A 23449-nucleotide genomic window follows, 5' to 3' on the forward strand; every position below is an offset into this window, starting at 1 on the left:
TAAATGGGAGAAAGATGAAGCCAGCAGGGAGTGGGTAGTGTTTGCACATGGCAGAGCTGTGCCTGTGTTTTTAAGAAGCCTTTGTTAAGGAGGTGCTGATAAGTGAATGAAATTCACCATATCTGGCTGGTAACATGAGTGAGCCCCTCAGTCCTGGACTGTGGTCTCTGAGAGAAAGGATTGCATGTGGCTGGGGATACCCGAGAAGTAGCTTTCTGTACATGTGGCTCATGGAGTTGGCTTGGAGAACTTCCCTTCTCTCACTGAAACATTGTCTCCCTCATCATTCATTCATTCTATTCCATTCTCATTGAGCATCTTCTATGCGGCAGGCTCTGTACTATATACTGGGACCTTTGGAGGGCATCTGTTCCCTGTCCAGTCTCATGAAGGTCTGTCACAAAAGCATCATGGATGCTGAGAGGTCTGGTTTGTGTAAAAATAAATGGCCAAAGAGAGAGTCATCTGGTGAAGAATGCTGGTCAGTTGTGAGCTTCTCTGCTTCCTCCATCCCTGTCTACACAATTCAGCACAGTAGCTCCAGACATACAAGCTGCTCCTAGCTGCTGTTGAGTGGACATCATGTGCTGAGGATCTCGATGATGGTGGCAGGAAAGGCTATAAAGTGGATTCTGCCCTGGAAATGTGTTGCTGGGGGAGAGCCCCCTGAAGCCACACATGCATGCACACGTGCCCCCTTCTATACACACACATCCGTGTCCACACATCTTAACATGCACACTTTTACCTGCCAGACACCCATACCTCCAACCTTGAGGGAGGCACCAATACAGACGGGCATGGAGAGAGTTGGTGCGGGGAGCCGTTGAGGGTGGCTGGCCTGGGCGTGGGATTGCAGCCTGTGTTCCAGTCCCACCTGTACCCTCCTGAGCTCCTGATCCAACTCCATCTGTCATGTGAGGATGGACAATCCAATTTTAAGTTGGCAAACACACTGAACTCTCAGGGTGAGCTAAGTACCTAGGCTCTGAAGTTGAATGAGGCTCTACCCTCAAGGAACCAGTAACCAGTTGTATTGGTCACCCCACAATTTAGCTACTTAAAACAATTATTATCTCGCAGTTTCTATGGTCAGGAATCTGGGTTCAACTTAACTGCAGCCCCCGGCTCAGGGTCTCTAACAGAGGTGTAGTCAAGCTGCCATCCAGGGTTGCTGTCATCTCAAGGCTTAATGGGGTTGGCAGGAAGCGCAGGACCATGCCGGCCATTGGCTGCAGGCCTTCATTCCTTGCCACAGGGACCCTACCGTAGGCTATCTGAGTGTCCTCATGACATGGCAACTGGTGTCCTCGGAGAAAGTGATCCTAGAGAGGGGAGGAGAGAGAGTGAGAGCCTAAGACAAGCCTTTTCTAACTTTTAAAGGTGGTTTTTTATAACCTAATCTTAGAAGTGACATACCATCACTTCGGCTGTGCATTATTGGTCACACAGACCAATCCTGATATATAGACCATGCCAGTGTGTGAACACCAGGAGGTGAGGATCTTTGGGGGCCGACCTAGAGGCCGCTACCATCCTGGCCAAGTCCCAGCCAAGTAGAAAGTGCTGCTGTTCTTGTAGTCGTTGTTATTGTGGGCCACTGTGCACAGTTAGTTGGGCTGTGGCATCAAGGCTAGGCTCCTATCTCCACTCCAGGCTCTGCCTAGCCACTTGCAAGTGCATGTGGCCAGGGAACGGATGACTGATGGGGCTTCCGGTGCCTGAAAGAGTTGACTGGGATGGGCACGTGGGACCAAGGCAGTGGGGGAAGGGCATCAGGGTTAGCCTGTTACCACCTCATCCAGCATGTCCTCCCTGCTCGTGGCCCTTTCTCACTGCTGCTCAGGTTGTCTGTGGTCTGTGTCCTTGTGTCTCAGCCAGAACCCTGGGGGCAAACCCAGACAGTGTGCCTGGCCCGTGGGAGGAGCATACCGGTGAGGACTCTAACACAGCCACCATGTGGTAGGGAGCTCTCTCTAAGGAAGTGTCCAGAGAGTTGGAGGTGGTGGGGGTGGTTCTTGCTGCCTCCATTCTTCATGTCCCCAGACCAGCCTAGTTTCATACCTGCTAAAATGTGTGGTTTGGGGCCAGGCAAGGAGACACGCCGGAGGTAGAAGAGGCTTCTGGGTATGCGTGGTGGCGGCTCAGGCCTGCCAGCCGCTCTTCCCCCTCTCTCTTTCCCTCTCCCCTCTTAGGTGTTCCCCTGCTGTTTGTTATCCCCTGGGGCATTGTCAAGTACCTCTATGAGGATGAGGGGTGAGTGTCCTACTCCGAGGGGTGAGTGTGCCAAGGTCCCCATTTTCAAACTCCTTGGAGTGTGTGGCTATGACCTGTTGAGAGGATAAACTGAGGGACCAGAGCTTAATTTATGACTTCAGTTCTCTACTTTACCCTCCTCACCCTCCCTGGGATCGTATGAGGACAAATGGTGCGGGGCCTGACGGAGCGTGTGGTGTCCCACTGCAGTTTCTTCTGTAATATTGTAAATAATGTGTCATTTTGTGTAGGATGTCGGGTACACAAATGGCTGTTAATAGATTTGTGAAGGGGCCATGTGCATCCTTCTGTGTGACTGTGTTTTAAGAACTGTGTGTGTGTTTGTGTGTGTGGCCACAAGAGCTCTATGTGGGTCTGTGGGACTGGTCACTGGGTAGCTCCTCTTGGCAAGGTGTGTGTCACTCGTATGCTCATGTGTACTTGCGCTCCCCTGTGCCTGCACTGCAAGCTGGAGTCTGTGTCCAGCTGGGTACCTGTGTGTGTGGCTCTCTCCCCCCTCCAGCTGCTGGACCAGGAACTCGAACATGAATTACTGGCTCATCATCCGGCTGCCCATCCTCTTTGCCATTGGGGTGAGTGGTGGCGTGAGCGGGGGAGGGGGAGTTCTGACGGGCCTGGGGTGGTGCTGGGAGGAGGACTAGGGAAGAGCGAGCATCTCGAGAGGGCTTCCAGCCACTCACCCATCTGCCCTGCAGGTGAATTTCCTCATCTTTATCCGAGTCATCTGCATTGTGGTGTCCAAACTGAAAGCCAATCTCATGTGCAAGACAGACATCAAGTGCAGGTGATGTGACAGCTGGCATTGCGAGGCACCCTCAGCCCTGCCTTCCCTCAGAGACAGAGATCCTGGGCTGTTGAGCTCAGAACCCTACTTTGACCTTCTCCCATGCAGACCTGGCATGGGCCTCCAAGTCTTGCCCTCACCCCTGTACCTGGGCAGTTCCTGGGCTTCTGGGGGTGCTTCAACCTGTACTTCCTCCCTTGCAAGCAGCCTGTATCAGAGTATGTGGAATGTGAGGGTGTCTGTAACCCAGATGCCAGGCCTTGGTGGGGGCTGAGGGTACAGAAAGGGGAGAAGAGTCCGTGGGAACGGTGCAGAATTACATTTCCACCCCGCCCCCACCAGACTTGCCAAGTCCACACTGACCCTCATCCCCCTGCTGGGGACCCACGAGGTCATCTTCGCCTTCGTGATGGATGAGCACGCCCGGGGGACCCTGCGCTTCATCAAGCTGCTCACAGAGCTCTCCTTCACCTCCTTCCAGGTGACTTCACAGCTGGGGGCACTCTCAAGTCTCAGAGTGGGGGTGGGGCAGAGACCAGCCTATACCACAGAGATGGGTGGCATGAGGCCTGGGGGGGGAAGTGGCCCTCGCCCGAAGTTACATGGTTGGAGCAGAGTTGGAGCTGGAATCCCCAGGTGTCCTGATGCCCAGGCCAGTCTCTTGTATAAGCACATTGGACAAGAAGCACTCCCAGGCGTAGCTGTGGGCACCCAGCTTGGCATTGCCACCGCCGTCTGCTGGGCCGCTACAGGTGATGAGTGCCCTGCCAGCTGCTTCACACACATTGTGCGTGTGATCGTCACAGAACCCCAGGAGGCGTGCAGGAATACCCCACTATACAGAGGAGGAAACAGGCTCAGAGGTGTAAAAACAAGATTAGCAGGGTCACGTAGTTTCCAAAGCCAAGAATTGATCCTCTCCACTAGTATTAGATGATGCTGAGGGGTGTGAGTGTCAGTGGGGGTGTCGAAATACAAGAAATAGAAGAAACTGGTCCCAGCCCCTCAGGAGGCTTATGGGATGGCCACCAGCATGTGGGCCCATGTGTGTGCACTCACACACAGGTACACACACACACACGCAAACACCATAGTTTTGGAGCATTGTGTCTCCTGAGTGAATGAATGAGGCCGAGGCAGGAAAATTCCCCAACAGTCAGAGAGGTGGTGTACTTTCTTGGGTCAGGCCTCCTCAAGGGGTGTGTGTGGGGCGGGGGGAGGTCTGAGCAAGAGGCCTCCTTGTTCCTCCAAAAAGGAAAGGGGAAGGAGCCCACCAGCCCCATCTCTGGGGCCGCCCAATTGGAGGATGGGGATGCTGGTGCTAGAGCCCCCGAGGAGCTTCAGACTTAGGGCCTGACTGTGGGCACCTTCCTCCTGCTTCTTCCCCGTTGACATGACTCTCGTTTCCAGGGGCTGATGGTGGCCATTTTGTACTGCTTTGTCAACAGTGAGGTAAGGCCTGGGGAGAGATGTGGGGACCCTGCTGGGCTGCTACCATTGGCTGTTCTGGAGCTGCGCAGTGGGGACTCTCATCAGTCTTTTTAGCTCAATCCCCTACTCACCCAACTGTGGCACTGGAGTTGAGGCGGCATCTTGTCCATGTATTTTTGTTTCTGTGCATAGGTCTTTCTGTTTCTCTCTCTCTCTCTCTCTCTCTCTCTCTCTCTCTCTCTCTCTCTCTCTCTCTCTCTCTCTCTCTCACACACACACACACACACACACACACACACGTACAAGCATACTCTAATCACATATGAGCTTGGGAAAGACCCAGCCCCGTGTTAAGGAGGTCCTGAGTGAACAGGTGGTGGTGACTGTTACACTGTGGTTCAACAGAAACACCCAGGTCACAGACTTGGGGTTTTAATAATCACTCATTCCATTGTCATAGCCTCCCTCCCACACACAAAATCCAGGCTAAAATTCTGGTTTCAGTGTTCCTGTTTCTTACATGTGAGAATACTGAAGAGCAGAGAGAGTAAGAAACATGCCCCAGGCTTGTCCTGGAAATAGGTGCAGAGCCAGGATTCAAATAAATTCTACCCGAAAGAGGAAAGCACCCTGTTCTATGTGTGGCCAGACAAGAGTTTCTGGCCACCAGAGGAAAGGGGACAAGTTCCTCTGGTGGCCTTCTGGCTGCTGGGTTGGGAGGAGAGGGTTGGTTCTTGCTGACCCTGCAGGACGGCACCTGAAGTGCTGTCAGCTTCTGGGGAGAGGCTGTCTCTGTGGGTGCCTGGGGAAGGCCCCTTGCTCTGAGGTACCCAGCTTTGTGCTGGAGTAGGAGCAACCCCAAGCCATCAAAGTGGATATCACACACGCCACAGTCCCCACTCTCCCAATTCTTTCCAGAAGGGAAAACAAACTATAGTTATACAGGCAGCACCAGGGCCACCTGGGGAAGTTTCCACAAGAGGATTAACCCCTCGCAGGAAAAAGAATGTAGGCACCCCCGTACCCCACAGTCTAGGAGCGGGCTGAAACCAAAGACTCTTAACTCTCTTCAGGCCCAGGTAAGGGTTTTCATCAGTGGGGCTAGAGCTCAGAGGACCCAGGGACACTGTGTGTCAAAGAGTGGCTTCTGTGTCATGGAGTCCGGGATCCTGGAGCTTAGAGATCTTAAAAGTCAGCACATTAATGTAAATTTTACTTTTGCTATGGGTATGGAGGACATGGGGCGATAAGTGGATGGGGATCTTGGTGTTTCAAGGAGCTGTGAGATTGTTCAAGGGAGCAACGTAATGTAGCAGGGAAATGCGAGGGTGCGGTCTTTGGTGTCAGAGCTCTGCTCCTATCCAGACCCCATCACTTCATGAGCTATGTGACTTTGGGCAACTTACATGCCCACTCTGAACCTCAGTTTCCTCATCTACAAAATGGAGGTAATAATGCTCGGAGCACGTGGGCTTCAGGTCTCTAAAAAGAGAGGACACGACATTTCCTGAGCACCTTCTGTGTATAAGGTAGCTCAAGTGTTTTATTAAATCCAAGCTTGTATAGCAAATGTCGTCCCCATTTTATAGACAAGAAAACTAAGGCTCAGCAAAGTGAAATGAATAGCCCCAATTCGATGGCTAGAAGGGGGTAGAGTTTAACAGGCTGTGGGAGGGGGTCCTGCTAATGCCTCAGGGCTGCTGGGCTGGGGAGGCAGAGGCAGCACCAGGCAGAGGGTGGCCCCTTATTATCTTCTAGCTGTTCCCATGGGCAGGTCTCAGAGGGCTGGCCAGATTCAGAGTGGGGTGAGACAAGGAAGGAGGGAAGGTAAGTGTAGAGGACACTCAGAGGGGTGGCGTTTCCCTCAGGAATGGTTCTCAGCCAGATGGGCGATGCGCTCTGTGGCCCTATGCTCTGCTGCTTTATTTTCCAGGGGACAGGGGCAGGGTGGCAGGGATTGGGAACAGAGGCCTGTGAGGAGAGAATGAGGCTACTGCTGCCACTTTCACACCTTCTCTACCCCCCTCAGCCCCCAGTTTCCCACTTCGGACTCCCCTTTCCCCAAAGCCATGCTGGCATCACACGCTCACTACACCCCCACTTGTGCACACGTATGCGGTGGCTTCCCTACCACTTATGTGCAGAGTATCACTTGGACCCTGGCTCAGTCTCTTCTCCTGATTCCATTTCTCAAAGCCCAGTCAACGTGTTACCTCCTGCCTCACTGCCTGCCCCCCACCAAGGCTGGCCCAGCTTTGTAAGGAGGGAGAGATGGGCACATATCCCGCTTTTCCTTTGGCAAATAACTTGACCCCTGAATTCCCTGAATTACCAGATTCCCTTCTGGCCTCTCCCCTGGGGCTCTCCCAGGCTTGTGTCATGGGGTCCAGGGAGCACTGCTCAGAGGCCCAGTGAGGCCGCCTTGTTTAAGTGCACAACCCGATTCCTTTAAACTCTCCTGGAGACACCTCGTGCCCTGGCTCCTCCAGGCACAAGGACAGACACGTCACGAAGTACACGTGGTTCCCGGGCTGAGGCCTCTATTCACAAAACCATTCTCCAGACCCAGGGTTGCCATGGCAATGCCAGGTGCTTGTGACCTGAAGAGAAAAGATGGCCTGGACATTGGTCCCGCGTGCCTGCCAAGGCCTGCGCCGGCTGCTGATGGAGAGAGGAGGCCTGGGGTGGTTTCGTGGCAGCTCTTGTCTTCCCACTGTGGCTCTCGACCCCAGAGCCATGGTGCTCAGCACACGTGGTGCCGGCCTCACAGCACTCCCAGCCGAGGCCTGGGGAGACCCGGCCAGAGACAAGGACGCCTGAGAGAGTCATGGGAGGCAGGGGGCCAGTGGTCAGGAGACCAGCTTTGGAGTCAGCCTTGATCTAGGTGCAGATACTTAAACACTCTGCACCTTAGTCGCCTCACTTTTTTATTTTATTATTTTATTTATTTTATTTTATTTTCTTTCATTTCATTTTATTATTTAATTTATTTTATTTTATTTTTATTTTATTTTATTATTTTATTTTATTTTATTATTTTAATTATTTTTTTTAGGTGAGGCAACCCTCGGTCGGCCTCACGGATTGCAAGGACCTTGTCAGCTTACGAGTCCTCATTTTTTAAAAATTGTTTACGCCTACAGCACAGTCTCCTCACTTTTAAATGGAGAATCATAACAGGAGCTACTTCACAGGGTTGCTGTGAAAGTTAACTAAAATAGTAACAATTGTTATCACGGGGACTGCGACGGAGGTTCAGAAAAATGCTGAGGGAGATGGGGACAGAGGGGACACCGGTATCAGCGTGCTGAGAAGTTCTGGTCCTGTCCGATCTCCTGTTGGCACCCATGAAACCTCTTCAGTCTCTGAGGCATCTTCCCATGGGCATGCCTCAGCTTACCATCTCCCCACCCTTGCCCCAGTTAAGGGCCATGGGGCAGGATGGGCCTCTCTGCTGCCGCATAAGCAGGGCCATCATTGTCTTCAGGTGTCCCCATCCCAGCTGTCGGCGTCCACACCACACTCGCTAAGCTGGGCAACGAGCTAGCACATGGCAGCGGGGCTATACGTGGAGTCCACTTCACCTGCCCCCAACACCCCAGCCTGGCTCCACAGCACTGCTTCAGATACTGGGGCCATCCTGGCTGGCAGGTTCTGGACATCTCTGCTCTGCTCAGTGCAGAACAAGTTCTCTTAAGGGATGACATGTAGCCACACCAGGCATCCTGATGGGCTTAGCTAGATGGATGACAGCCTTCGCAGGAGACGGGGAAGAGGGGTATGTATACAGGACCTGATGGCAAGTGTCAGTGTGATGCTTACAGCTGTTGGCAGCTGGCCATCCTGGTGGCCAGGGTCTGAAAGGGAGAGCTCAGGCCCTGGACATTCCAGTGTGGGCAAGGGCGGGGGACATCAGAGAAGCTCTGCAGAGAGAACTTATGCTGGGAGAGCAGAGCACTCCAGCTGCCCGGGGCTAGCTGTGCAGGTTGCAGTGGCCCCCCTGGGGGACCAGTTCACTGGCCATCACGAGGGGCCGTGGCATTACCACAAGTCCCTAAGTGATTCCCTGCTCCGCAGTGTTAGTTGGATGTATATCTTTCTACCCAACTACCTGGTCCTGAAGCATCAGTCCTCTTGAGAAGTCTTTTCCTGATGGGACGCCTGAGCCTAGCATAGCAGGGATTATGGTTGGCTGAACTCACCTGGGCCGAACCACCATGGGCTAGGACTAGTCCCTGGGTGGGATTAATTCAAATCCAGGCTGAGCAGCCCTTGTCTGCAGCCCCCTCATCACTGATGCTACCAGTCTTAGTCTCATTTCCTCCCATCCTTCTTTGTCCCCATGAGGCGCTGGGACCTGGATAAAAGCCCTCGGGGAGTTTAGAAGAGTCTGATGTGGGCATCATGAAGGTTACAGGTGTGCTCCCTCTCTTCTCAGTCGCCCAAGCTGAAACCCAGAGGCTGCACTCTAACGTCACGTTTCTCTCCTCTTCCTCTGTCTCCCATCTCCCATCTCCCTGCATTTCTCTCACTCTCCTTGTCTTATGTTAAATAATGCTGTGATGGATTGTAAAAAGTACTTAGCTGAGTCACAGAGTTTAGAGATGGAAGAAACCAATTAAATCATCAAACCCATCTCTCTCCTGAGGAGAGGCGGAAAATAGGAGACAACAATAAACAATTTTATTGGGATATTAATTTAGGTGCCCGAAGGCCTTGACTTGTGTCTCTTGATATAATGCAGCGGATTTTTTTCCCTTCCCTACTAATGTAATAACGGGGCCGTTCTGTGGGCAGTTGGTTTGCATGATGGCTTTTGTTTCCCTCCTTTTCCCATGGAAGGTCCAGATGGAGTTTCGGAAGAGCTGGGAACGCTGGCGACTCGAGCACTTGCACATCCAGAGGGACAGCAGCATGAAGCCCCTCAAGTGTCCCACCAGCAGCCTGAGCAGCGGGGGCACGGTGGGTAGCAGCGTGTATGCAGCCACCTGCCAGGTCTCCTGCAGCTAAGACTCCAGTACCTGCCCTCCCTGTGGTCCCACTGCTGGCTGGGTGGCCATCCCAGGTTGGGGCGGTTGTGGGGGACTCTCTCGGGGCAGGGGAAGGGAGGGGCACATGCTCACATACATCCCCGCTTCCCCTTCCCCGACCCATCAAACAGGCAAATGAGCAGAGCCTCCTGGGACCTGTGGACACATTTTCTCTGAGGAGAAGCAGCATGCTAATTTGATCACTGTGGCGGGAGGAAAGGAAAAACGATTGCTGCTAAAATGAGGATTTCTTCCCGTTAAGCCACAGGCCCCTGGGGTTCCCCCAGACAGAGCAGCAAATCAGCCCCGGACTCAAACTCAAGGTCAATGGCGCATTAGTGGAATTGTGGCTTGTCAGAGGAGGTAGTTCTGAAAGGAGCTGATATAACCTTAGCCAAACAGGGTTTAGGTAATGCGAGCCAACACTGCTTGCCTCGGGTTGGGGTCACCACCCCCATCTGCCTCATTAAGGGTTGCTCTTCACATGTCCGGGTTGTTTCCCTCAGCCTGCCCCCTTCATCTCACCACGCAGCCTCTCTGGGGGGCTTTGTGTGGGCCGTTTCTAGAAATGGTTGTGGGTGGTGTTGAGGGTGACCATTGAAAAGGTGCTCAAAGGTTTCCTTTGGGTGCCTACTTCTCCCCTGGGCATTTGGGTTGCTTTGGTGCCTGCTCCTGCCATGCCCAGGGAACCATGGCAGGCCCACCACTGAGAAGCCCGGCCCTGGGTGTGAGGTCTGAATTCTAGAGATGTTCACATATCCTCTGGGGTTCATCTGGGGAACGTTAGGAACATCTACATTGAGGGTGTAGATTACCTGCTGCTGTTGGGAATCCAGAGGGCCGAGAGAGAATACTTCCACCTTGCTGTGGAAATACCTTTTATTTCTGACCAGGTTATGTATCTTGCATGGGAATTTGGCTGTGCTAACTTTAGGGGATGTGACCAAGAAGAGACTCTTGAGGGGCAACTGCCAGTCCCCACTGTTACTATGGAAGCAGGCTACCCCTGCCCCGGCTTCTTCCCTTAAAATCCCCCCGACTTGGGAGCTTGTATAGACTGTATTCATTTTCCTTCATGGCTGTGAATAGTCTGTATATGCAAATGTGCAATTCTGATTTCTCCTCCCTGGTGAAAATAAGAACTAAATCGTTGTGGTGGTTGTGATGTTGTTTGGGGGAGTGGGGTAGTCATTGATTGGACTCCTCTACACTTTGAGCTAATTAGTGTTTGCCCTGCCTCCAGTCTCACCCCGTAAATACTGAGCAGCAGAAACCTATCAATCCTGTCCCAGCCATGAGGAGAAAGCAGACACGTAGCTGCACCGCAGAGACCTAGATAAAAGGGAAACAGCCAACCCGGGAGGCTGGCAATGGAGGCCCTGGATGCAAAGGAAATTTCCAGGGCAAGAGAAAACTCCTGGGAGTCCCAGCTGGAAGGGCAGGAGGAAAGGCTTTGGATGAATTCCTTTATGAGTCCATCTCTCCCTCTTCCTCCTTTTTAAGTGGTGGGGAACCTCCCCACAAACCTTACACCAGACACATCCTCCTGTGCCCCTTAGAGAAGCACGTGATGTGCAGGAGAAATAATAATGGGACATAAAACATATCAAGTAGAAAATTTCTTATACTTCAGCTTCGGTGAAGAGTTGTGTCTATGTTAATAGGGAAGTTGGATCCCACGCTAAAGAAAGGAATTCCACAGCCTACCTTCTTGGTGGAGAAAATGTAGAGAGGGGCTCCCCTAGGATTAGGGCAAACTGCCCCCCATAGGCATCACTCATTTGGCTTTCTCTTTGGAATGGGGAAGGGGGGGGGGGTGAGCACCGGTGGGTTGTGGGGGGGTGGGGTACAGCTCTGGTGCATGAGTTTCAGTTTTGGATAAACTGGAAGATTTTGAGAATCATTAATACACTGCACAGCAACAAAGGCACATTGACATTATCTGTGAGAAATAGATTGTCGAGGGGAAGAATTGTGGAGAGAAAGTGTTTAGTTAGGAAGCACTTGGGATGCTCAATTTATTTTAAACTGTAAACAGAGTTCTTTTTCCTACTGGTACAGGTGAGTCCTGATTTCAGAAGGTTCATCACACCCCCATGCACCAAGCTTTTTAACACCAAGGAACTTTTTCCTTCTTGGATACATACCAACTGCTGAACTGAAGGAAATATTTTCTTTGCTCCAAGATCCACACTATTAATATTCATTTGAACCGCACTGCACTCTCTCCAAAACTATTCCCAAACTCTCCTAAGTAAAAATAGCTCTGACAGGTCTGGGAACTGTCAAATGAAATGTACTCCAAATTCCACTAGCTGTTTATATGTCTGATGCCATAAGTCTGGAGCTTGCTGAGAACATTCTTGTCTGCATCTGTCTTGCGAGTCCTATTGCTGACCAGCAGGGTGTGGACTCTCTGAGCTGTGCAACCAGCAAGGGCTGAGTTCAGCACTCTGGCCAGCTCCCTCAGATGTTTTAGGGGCTTAAATCATTTCAATCTTTGGAGGAGCTAAATCACAGTACTAAATCATGGAACTAAAACAAACTACACATTGAAAAGTTACCTTCCCTTTAAAGCAACTTTCCACGTTGTGGGCATGATTTTCAATTGCCTCAATGCAATTTTTGCTGAAAACCACACCAGTGGAGTTCTTGGAGACTCAAGACCAGGGGGAATCCCCCTGCTCTAATCTACAGAAGTGAGGAGCAAGGCCTGAAGAGGTGACTTGCCCAAGGTCACAGTGCTGGATGGTGGCTGAGATGGGCTAGAACCCAGGCCAACTCCTGCCTCCCAGTTCAGTAAGGCCTCTGGGAAGGATAGGTGAAAATTATAAATGGTGGCCACACAAGATACTCTGAGTAAAATTCAGCAGTGTATCTGGAGTTTCCATTAAAGAGTAAACAGGAGCAAATGTATAGTGAAGGTGCTATCTCCTTGATGATTTATATCGCCAAGAGAAGGAGTAAAGTGTGCTATATTCTGTCTCTAGTGCATAAGAGCACATGTATGCATAGAAACAGCAAGTGAGCCATGTTTGACAGCAAATCCAGGGCTCTTTTAATGATTTGTCTTAATGTTTTTCTGTGCATCTGTGCTTGTTGGAGAAGTACTGATAGTCACACAGAGTAGACTAAAAGAACCTTTTAAAGGGCCTTGAACCTCTCCTTTGTTTCTGTAGTACTACGTGAAGGTGGAGAAGACCAGTCAACTGGGAAATTTTAGCTTAACAAAGATGGCACAGCCACCACCAAAGGCAGGTAGAGCCGGTTCACATCCAGGCTCAGAAAGGCTTGCTCACCTCATTGCTGTGAGCCATGTTTCAGCAGCTTCCATCTCCTTTCCCTCTCCTGTCTTTTCCACAAGGAAAGAACACTGTGTGTGTGTGTGTGTGTGTGTGTGTGTGTCCTGTGCATAGCAGCATAAAGTTAGGAGATGATGAATCCAGATCATCCCACCCACTGTGAAGGTTGTGGGACCACAGAACCCAGGGCAAGAATAGGTGCGAGCCTGGGAGATAGATGCTTCCTCTCCATGCACAGACAGGGCTCCCATTATTGCTAATGCCTGCTACGTGCTCAGGGAAGGCAAAATATATTGCAAAGGTTTATTTTCCCTCCACGGAATTGATTCTAATCTACAGTGCTGACCCTGCTTTTGGCTTCTACGAAGCAAACTACAAAAGCCCTCAAATAAAATGTCAGCTTACTCTGCTAAGACAACTATGTGAACGACATGCTAAATATTCAACAGAAACCAAATTAATATAAACTCTAACTTTTTTTTTCTTTTCTCTGGAACGAATGTTCTGGGGAAACAAAATGCCTCAGTGTAAGAAACTTCTACGAACATCATCATCGTGCCCCTACACTAACCTGCTGTCGCAAACCAGCTCTCTAGCCCCGTGAGGAGGTCCATGTCAGGAAGCATTGTTAAGCAGTATAATTTCAAACACTTAATGCAGCAGTGTATCTATAATTACTTCTGCTCTTTCAATGGATACAGAATGGCAGGAAACAGATAAGAATAATTGTTTTCACATTAACTCTTCGAAGTCTCTTGGACTTCTCCTGTATCTAAATCTATCAAAGGGGAGCATTTTCCCTCCTTTTGGCCATTTTAGCCATTTAGCCAGTTTTTCAGGATCTCATCCAGCAGTGGTGATTTCCCCCGTGATGCATCCAACCTCCTCCTACCCCTCAATACCTCCTCTCGCCCTTCCATCCCCACAATGAGCATCCCCACACTCCTCCCCCTGCTGCCTCAGTAAGAGGTGACCCTGCTAGCCATGCTGGGAATGCCCTTCTCTCAACTGTGACCAATTTAGGGATGCAGCTGAGAGTGAGGTGCTTCTAGGGCTTAGAATGATGCGCCATATTCCACACTCTGGAGCAGTGAGGAGCTGTTGCAACCAGTGGCTTGGATCCTGGCTTACACTGGGGTTATGCAATCTTTCTGAAGGGGCCTGTCAAAACTATCAGTAATTAGTCAACCCACACAATCTAGCATGACTAATTATCACCCTGTCAAAACAATCCAGAAGAAAAACATAGATAAATGAGAACGATGGGATATGAGGAGAAAAGAGCTCCCAGCAAAGTTTGGAACCTAGAACAAGTTGTTGGCTTCTTTGCAGGGGAGCCAGTAGGGTGCTCAGGAGGAGCCAGATTTTCCCCAGACAGACAGGGCTGGGTCTTGCCAAGCAGTTCACAGTTTACTTCCAAATCTACAGTTCTTCTAAACTCCTCCCACTCAAAATAATCACATCCTCAAAGCAGATAAACCTCAACATCCCATTGGTTTTGGAGGGGGTTTTGTGGAGATCTTTAAATGCACCAAGAGAGAGGTGAGCCAAGCTCATAGGAGAGCCAAAGCTGAATTTCTGTCTTCATTGCTCTCGGGGAATGTTTGTTCTTCATGAATGTTTAAACAAGATCATCAATTTTTGTGCAGTTTCTTCATGTATAAATTCATGTGAAATATGACCTGTGTCTATGGGTAGCAAACATGTATGGTGTATAATTCCTTGTACAGAGGTGAAAAGATTGCGGCTCTTTCCTGATTTGCCTTGTAAGTCAAATAAAAGCCTATCATTACTGTTCCTCTCTTGCTCTTTGAGAAAGGAGGTTTTCTGCAAGGTCAACCTAGGTGACTCATGATGCAGTGGGAAAACACAAAAGATGCCGCTTCCAGGACAAGGAGGGGAAAAAACCCAACCCTTGCTCATTACTCATACCGTGATTTTCACCTTTAAAGTACTTACCAAGTATTAATTTATCCATCGCAGCCTTTATACTGGGACTGCAATGTCATTTAACTAGAGAAGTTGGGTGGTCAAGTGGCTTAAACAATGACTGATGGCCAAATGGATGTATTCTAATTCCACTCATTCATTCGATATCCCTGTCTTATTGAACTCGGCCCATTAAATCTATTTTTTAAAAAATGTCATAAAAGCATGCACCTCGTTTGCAAAGCGGTCACAGAATTTGAAAGGAGCTGCTGTTTAGAGATTCATCATTAGAAAAATTAACTTTTCACCAATTTAAATCTTCTCTTGCTCTCCAGATTTGCAGTTCATTCATATAGAAGAGCAGAGGAATTCCAGATTCTTCCTAATTCCTCTACCATTTCAATTACCCCGTTAGAAGATTAACGTACTTACCCGAAGTCTCCTAAAATATACCTCTTTTTTGGGCAAGCTGTGGTAACTGTCCCTTTCAAACACAATTCTCACTCGGAGAGCAAACTATGAACGTGGTCAATCCCTATCATCCACAGACAGAGTATCTGCACTTCAGTGCATCTGCACCAACCTTGCTTTTGACTCCATTCACTTCCCTGTTGATATTCTCATCTTTCTGTTCCTTTACTCTCAGCAGGAGCAAGACAGAGCTCAGAGCTTTTTCTCCCTTCCCCATGCCCAAACCAATACAAGTGACCCTTGAAAAACATGGGTTTGAACTGCATGGGTCCACTTATATGGGGATTTTTATTGATAAATATATAGTTGGCCCTCCCTATCCCTGGATTTCGAATCCACCCATGGATTCGATCAACTACGAATAAAAAACAGTATTCTTGATCCATTGTTAGGAAGCCACGGGTGCAAAGGGCTGACTATACGCATTGTTCTACACCATTTTACATGAGAGACTTGAGCATCTGTGGAATACGGTATATCCGTGGGGGTGCTGGAACCAATTTCCTGCAGATATGGAGGGATGACTTATAGTTAAGGTTTTGGGGAGTCAAAAGTTATATGTGGATTTTTGATAGGGAGGGGGAGGTCAGTGCCCCCAACGCTCGTATTCATCAAGGGTCAACCGAAATGACCACCACATTTGTAGGACCCTGTAAGTCAGGTAGAGATGTAACTTCAGAAGAAGAAAGTGCACTCTAGTTTAATAGGACTTAACCCCAGGGCGAAGAAAGGGTAAGGGGAGGTGCCTTGCTCATGGGAGTAATGAATGAGAATTCTTGGCCTTGGGACTCACTCATGTTTGCATGCCATATAAAGCCACCTTTGAGTGACTGATGTCCCACAGATAAGGATAACTGCATTCCACATAGAATTTGTGAAAGATCTCACTCATTTACCATCTGTATTGGCATTCCCAAAGGTTGGGAATCTCCCTTACTCCTCACCTCCCAAAGCTTCTTTAACCACACTCATGATAAAGACTGAAAACAGTGGGGTCTCCCTTATCAGAAGGAGTGGAGGGAAAACCCAGGCAGTATAAACTGGAATGGATAACAAATGTTGCCAGGTAGTTGGAGAAAATGGGAAAATAGAGCTGATGTTGGGACAAGGAAGGAGTATAAATTAAGGTAGGTGTAAAGAGATGATAAAGAGGCCAGAATATAAGAAAAGCAAATAAAGAAAAACAGCAGCCTGTTTAAACGTGAAAACGAGCTGCGGTAAAAGGGAGAAGGAAATTGCAGGGGTGGGAAAAAGAATTACAAGCGGCAGGCTGGAGGGAGCCAAGGAAGGAGCTGCTTGTTTGGTCAGTGTTATTAACTCCTTCTTCCACAAACCTGAGCTGTTTCCTAGAAGAGTTCTCTAATCCCAAACTGTGATTAATTATTCTCTTTGGGTCAGAGACTCATATTAACTAATAAAATGATTTTAGAAAAAGGCCCACAACCTGGAGTAAATCCAACAGTTAAAAATTTTTTCCCCCACTGACACAAGGCACCAGGGTCAGAATGAATTACTGTGGCTCCTCCTCACGTAGGACCAACAGACCTTGGAATTTATCTGTGTTACAACCTCCAAGAACAAAATCAATAGCTGAGAATTATAAATACTGAGTGGTCCCAAGACAAGAGATGGACTGCTTAGGGGCCGAAGCAGGCTGATAACACCTGGAGGAGATTGGCAAGCAATTTCTTCTTTTTTTTAACTTTCTATATCTCCAGGATAAAAGAGCAAGGACTTGAAATAAATAATGTTTACAGAAGACTTCAGTTTCAATGACCTAAGATAGAATTAAAAACACAGTTCAGGACTTGGGAACATAATGAAACAAATGTAATAGCTACAACAAAAAGGCCACAGTTACTTTTTAGGTCCATTCTTCAAGAATCTATAACCGTTTATGTACACTTTTGCATTAAAAAGATGGGTGTTTTATCACCATATATTTTGCTCTCCAGAAAGCTTCAGAATCTTCAAAATTCCTAGGAAATTGAATTTATAGTTTTATCGAACCCTGCTGGTTCCCACCAATTAGATGCCATTTTACAATGAAACCCCTTAAGCTCTTTTCATCTTTCCGACAGCATCTTTTGGAAAGGTACAGTTAAAAACACAGACAAAAAGACACCTCATGCACACTCACATTATTTATAAGAACCATGTTACATTGAGAATTATACTATGTTGGAGTATTCTTAGCAATCAAGGAAAACATCCATGACACTACACTTCACATAAGGTATTTACAAAAACACCTTCTTTTAGAAATTGGTAGAGATCATGAAGCCTGCCAGCCAAAGCATGATGGGGCTAGAAGTCCAGAAAAGATGCCCCATTTGTGGAGCATCAGCCCTACTGCAACCAATGCTCTCACATTTTCCTGGCCATGAACTCTGCCTGCTTCTCAGGTACAGCCCTCTTCTAGCAAGAGGTGTTCTTTGCTTCTCAGGCTTTCACTGGGTTAGTCTTGGACTCACTCCTCGCCTTAGAAATGCAACGCTCCTTGAGATGTTCTGCATCCATGCTGCAGACCCCCTTCGAGTATGCCAAGCCACCTGAACCCTAGCAGCACTCTCAAATTGGAGTTATCTCCATAACAGTATGTGGGGCTCACGTACCCTCTGCATCACCCACCCACATGGAGAGACTCTCTTCAGCTGCACTTACAACCGTGCACTGATGGAGATTTCTAAAGGCTGCAGCTGAAAGCAAGCTCACCGACACCCTGTGTGGACTCTTCAGAATCTGACTTCTCTCTCCTCCTTGAGGCTGGATCCTCCAAAGCTATCATGTCCTAATAAGAATTTCCTGTTGTTCGTCTTTCCCCAGGAAATGTCTTTCCCAGTTGCCCTACTCACCCTTTATTGAGCAGCATTTCATTAGGCCAAGAGGCTTCCTCTGCTTCAAAGAAACATGCAAATTGTATAGGAAATTCTCCTCTTGCCATAAATAGTTCTTTGAAAATTACATATAGGGGCAGAAACTGTTGTAATCCATAAGAGCCAGGATAACAAAAGACATTATTTTTTCATTGATGAGAATCTAGAACAAAGCAATTCTTTCATATCGCCCTGTGCTATTTGACACAATATGTTTGGTACTTGCCAAACTCTGTCTAAATCACAAGGGAAAGTCATTGAAAAGAATATGATTAAAACAAGCTGCATAACAAACTGTATTTCTGTCTGTTGAGATGGCCCACTATAAATAAACTGCTACATGTACAAAAATACTCTGCTTATAAACACGTATGCTTTTCTTTAGGGATTATCAAAGTGTAATCAATATTATTTGTAAAGTGACTAGATGAAGTATTTACCGTAGGGGAGATGCAAAAAAGAACATGGAGATCTGGGGGGAAGGGTGCTCTTTTAGACTGGCTGGTCAGGGAAGGCCTTTTGGATGACGTGACATCTGAAAGATCTGAATGGAGTAGAAAAGAAGTTCTAGGATCATCTAGAGGAAGTGAGTTCTAAGCAAAGGGAACAATTGGTGCAAAGATCCTAAAGCAGAAGCTTATTTGGTGTGTTAGAGTAGGGGTCAGCAAACTACAGCCCCCTCAACTGGTTTTATAAAGTTTATTGGCACACCCATTTGTTTGCATGTTGTCTACGACTGCCTTTGCTCTACAATGGCAAAGTTGAGTAGTCGCAAGAGGGACAGTATGGTCCATGAAGATATTTATTGTCTGGCCCTTTACAGAAGATGTGTGTCAAATACCTGTGAAGGATGAACATGAAGGAGGTGAATGCGACTGGGGGAGGCACGCAGGGACAGATCACTTAGAACCTGGTAGGATAAAACCACCTAACCAACCAACCACCCACCAAACATAAAATATACCTCCAAGGGTTAGGAGTGCATATATCATTTATGAACTGGGGTTCAAAAGATTCTTTTCATCAAGTCACTCCAGGGTGCCCATCTGACCTCTGCTTTCTTGCTGGTCTCCAGGTTCTCAGCCTTTTTCCCCATGTGATAGCAACGTACAGACCTCATCAGCTCCTGTGGACATGTCCACAATAGGCCCAGGCAAGTGAATTAATTTACAACATAAGGGTAATCTTGCTGGTTCACTAATAAAATTACAAAATGAACATTCACAAATAATAATGGTTTGCTATGAATTACTTTGATATGAACCTAATATTTTAAAGTGTGTCACAAGACACAATGAGAACCACTGGTACAAACTATGTTTTCTAGCATTTTTTTCATTCAAGCAAAATTCCACAGACACAAAATTTCACAATGTTTTCAAAGACTTTGTTACTCAAAGTGTGGTCCGAAGACCAGCAGCATTAGCATCACCTGGGAACTTGTCTGAAATGCATAATCTTAGGTCCTGGGCAGACTTATAAAATCAGAATCTGCATTTTAATCAGAGTCCCAGAAGATTTGAATGGTCACTACAATTTGAGACCACTGTCCTGATAGGAACTGGCCTCTAATTGCTCTTTTCCAATAGTTGGAAATACGGTTTTAAATTTCAAAGCCTGGTTCATACTAGTCATATTAGTGAGCACTGGAAACAACTTATATGTTTAATAACAGGGGACTGGCTAAATAAATATTGGTATATTTATCCATACAGAAATATTATGTGGCAGTCAAAGTCAATATTGTAGGAGAATAACGTGAGAATATATTCAGTTTATCATTAAGTGAAAAAAATCAGTTATGGATAGGACTAAGACTAAAACTAATAATGATTAAAAAACAGAATGTAGATGTTATAAACCTTAACAATATATTAATTACATAGCACATAAAATAAGGAAAGGAAAAATGATAGGAGGTATAAAGCAGTACAGGTTTGATGATTTCCTCACCTTTCATAGTCACAGGTAAAAGTACTGTAAGGCTAATAAATCAAGGAATAGGTTGTAATTAAATTTAAAACTATAAAGCCAATCAATTAATCAATTAATCAATCAGTCAATAGAACTGAGTACTGAAGAATGGATAGAAGGTAGAAATACAAGCTTACTACATTCATTTTTTGACAAGATGTTAATAAATACTGATGTTAATAAATACTGCCTAAAATGAAGGATAAAATAACTGAAGTGAAAAAATAACTTAGGAATGGATATTGAAGTTTTCCAAATTATCAAAAGAAACAGATACACACAAAAGGAAACAAAACAAAAAATAAAAAAACAGAGACCACATGGTAAAAAAAAAGCAATATAAATAGAAAGATTAACATAAAATGTGATAAGATAAATGAGACTTCAATAAATATAAATGAGCTAAACTCACCTATTGAAAGAAAATATTTTCATAATGGATTATAAAGCAAATCCAACTATGTTCTATATACAAGCAATATACCTAAAAAAAATGACTCAGGCTGAAAACCAAAGATTAGGCAGAAACATACTTGGCAAATGCAAATAAAAAGTAAACAGGGGTCTCAATCCTAAATTCAGATAAAGATGAAAAATAAGATGGCTTTTTATAATGATGAAAAGATACAATCTGTACCGAAGACCTAAAAATGTTTTTATATATTCCAAAATCTGAAAAAATACTCAAAAATATTATAATCTCATAAAAATTTATTTAAAATAGAAATAAAAATATTAATAGCAGAACCCATCAACATATTAAAAATAGCACATTACAATCAGGGATTATTAATTCCGAGAATAAAAGAAAGGTCTAATATAAGTAAATCTATAATATAACTGACCACATTAATTGATCAAAGAGAAAAATCACATAATCTCCACTACACTAGAAGAGATTTTTTGAAATTCAACATCCATTCTCAATTTAAGAAAAATTTTAAAAAGCTTTGAATAACATTAAATATAGATGAATAATTCCTTAAGCTATCTATCTATCCACTTAACCAAAGCCAGCATTAATGGGAAAATATCAAAGCATGGTCATTAAAGTCAAGAACAAAACAAAGAGATCATTGACAATTATTCTGACCTAACGATTTCCTGGATGTTCTAGTCAGTGTAATTAGATAAGTAGAAACAATATGAGGTATAAAAATTGGAAAAACAGAAGCTAAATTTTACATTATTTGAAAATAATTATCTATGTGGAAAATCCAGGAGAATTAACTGAAAAACCATTATTATTACTAGGAAAATTCACTAGAAGGCAAGATCTGGTACAATATTAATATACCCAAATCAATAGCTTTTAATATATAAAAAATAATTAGTGGGAAAAAATAAAATCCTCAGAATGTATCACTTTTTCCCAAACATCCTATTCTCCATCATGATTATCACCTCTTTGCCAGCTGGTTTCCAGTAACTGAAATGCTACCTCCTTGCCTCCTCCTTCCCTGAGGGGTGATACTCCTTTGAATGCAGAGCACAATGTCACCACCTCCAGGAAGCCCTCTCTGACCCTATGTGTTTCAGTATCCCTTTTCTATGCTCTGTTCTTGTTTAGACATCACACTCTCATAGTGCTTTTCACACTGTACTCTAAGTGTCTGATTACAGGCTTCCTCCCCCATTTATTTGTGAGCTCCTAGAGAAAAGACACCTCGACTACATTCTATCTTTATGCTCAGAGCCTACCACCAGGCCCAGCAAAGATTAGGTACTCCAGCAAAGTCCACGGGAGATACTATGTTAGCTTTTGATTCTCTTAATAAGAAATCATGACCCTGGATGGCATACTGGACCAGAAAAATAAATGTTTTATTTGCTATAGAGAAAATTCATGAAACTGACAAAATTTGAATAGATTAAAGGTTGCCAAAAAAACATCAAGACCCAAACCCTCAGACAGATAAATGAAGATGGACACATAGATAGGGAGAGATATGATAAATTCATATAAGCTGAAAAAGCAGGTGCTGGTTGGGAGGTCATTATGCCTCATTTGGTCATGTTTATGGATTGTAACGGTTTCATTGATGAAAGAATAAATTCAGTAAAAAAATTTATTCAGTAAAATGCTGTTCCGAACTGTTAAACTGATGAATCCATAGCTTATTTGTTCTGGAAACAAATGGCTATAGGTTTTACTTGGTTTCTTTTCTAAAATATTTGTAATTTTTGTTGTTTTGACTTTTAGGATATTCTGTTAGTTTTTAATTATTACGATTATTAATATTATTGGTTTCCCTAAATTAAAACCTTCCACTTGAACCTAAAAAGTAGAATGTATATACTTCATAAGCCAATAGTTTTGCCGTAAAATATATAAACACTTCACCAATGGGGAAAAAAAAATAGATTAGGGGCTCCATAAATGAATAGATGGGTGAACAGGTACGTGGACAGAAGGATGGGAAGATGAATGACAGAATCCACTCTCTACATGATAACCCAGATGATATTTTAAACATGATAATTGGATCGCGGCATTCTCTTATATAAAAATTTCAAATGCATGTAAATAAAACCCAAAAGCCTAAAAAAGAAAAAAAAAGGGGGAGGGCAGAATAGAGTGTATAGTATGCTATCATTTGTGGGCCTGAGAAAGAACAAGATGGTGGGAGAGATTTTATCACTGTCTATCTTATGTACTTCTTGAATTCTGAAATAAATACATATGTGTGCAAAAATAAAATACTTTATTCTTTTCTATAGTTCCAAAATGTTCTAAAATGAACATGTGCTTCTTTTTGTAATAATTGTGTTTAAAGAAAACTTCAAAAATAAAGCACCTTTAATTACCATAGTCTTTGGAGTTAGCTCCTCATCATTTCAAAGCCATATGTGTTTTTCTTTTTTTGTAGCTTTGAAGTTCTGAATGAACAGTTTGAAAAATGGCAAACTCTGTTGCCCCCCTTTAAAACACAAATCCACCTTTCTTGGCTTGGATCTAATGTACCCTAAGTTTTCTTCCTATTTAAATATTTGTGATTTATGTCACTGGCTCTTGATCTTTAGTGAGCTGGAAATGAACTCAGGGATGTTGCTAAAGTCCAGATTCTCGGGGTCATACCCCAAGACATTCTGAGTCTGTGGGTCTGGGTGGAACCCTAGAACCTCATTTTAACATTACCACAGAAGATTCCAATGCAGGTGCTCTACAGAACACACTTTTCAAAACGTTCATCCCTGACTTGTTAAGAGAACTCAGTATTTTTCATATAAAAGTGACAATCCTACGTAGAATAGAATTTAGATTTGAAAGTGATCTCTTTTGACTCTTAGACACACACATGCTACTTATGCTTATAAACATCGTATTATGCTATATGCCTTATAATGTCGTTCTTTGTGTCCTCGCCTTGCTTC

At 45.6% G+C, this 23449-nt stretch overlaps 1 protein-coding gene across 3 annotated transcripts in view; it reads left to right on the forward strand.

Annotated features, from left to right (window-relative positions):
* GLP1R (glucagon like peptide 1 receptor) overlaps positions 1-10673 on the forward strand; it is a 32861-nt gene extending 22188 nt beyond the window's left edge. The window contains exons 8-14 of one of the 3 annotated variants that reach the window (XM_036217580.1): positions 2196-2256; positions 2780-2849; positions 2973-3061; positions 3404-3542; positions 4472-4513; positions 9335-9454; positions 9654-10673. In XM_036217580.1, the coding sequence (XP_036073473.1) occupies positions 2196-2256; positions 2780-2849; positions 2973-3061; positions 3404-3542; positions 4472-4513; positions 9335-9454; positions 9654-9722 (590 nt within the window). In that variant the 3' untranslated portion in view covers positions 9723-10673. Of the gene's footprint in view, positions 1-2195; positions 2257-2725; positions 2850-2972; positions 3062-3403; positions 3543-4471; positions 4514-9334 lie in introns of all 3 variants that reach the window. The other 2 variants (XM_036217584.1, XM_016154323.2) reach the window with 2 other exon arrangements.
* The last annotated feature ends 12776 nt before the right edge of the window (positions 10674-23449 follow it).

Source organism: Rousettus aegyptiacus, unplaced genomic scaffold (genome assembly GCF_014176215.1).
Source record: "Rousettus aegyptiacus isolate mRouAeg1 unplaced genomic scaffold, mRouAeg1.p scaffold_m13_p_1, whole genome shotgun sequence".
Lineage (NCBI taxonomy): Eukaryota > Metazoa > Chordata > Mammalia > Chiroptera > Pteropodidae > Rousettus > Rousettus aegyptiacus.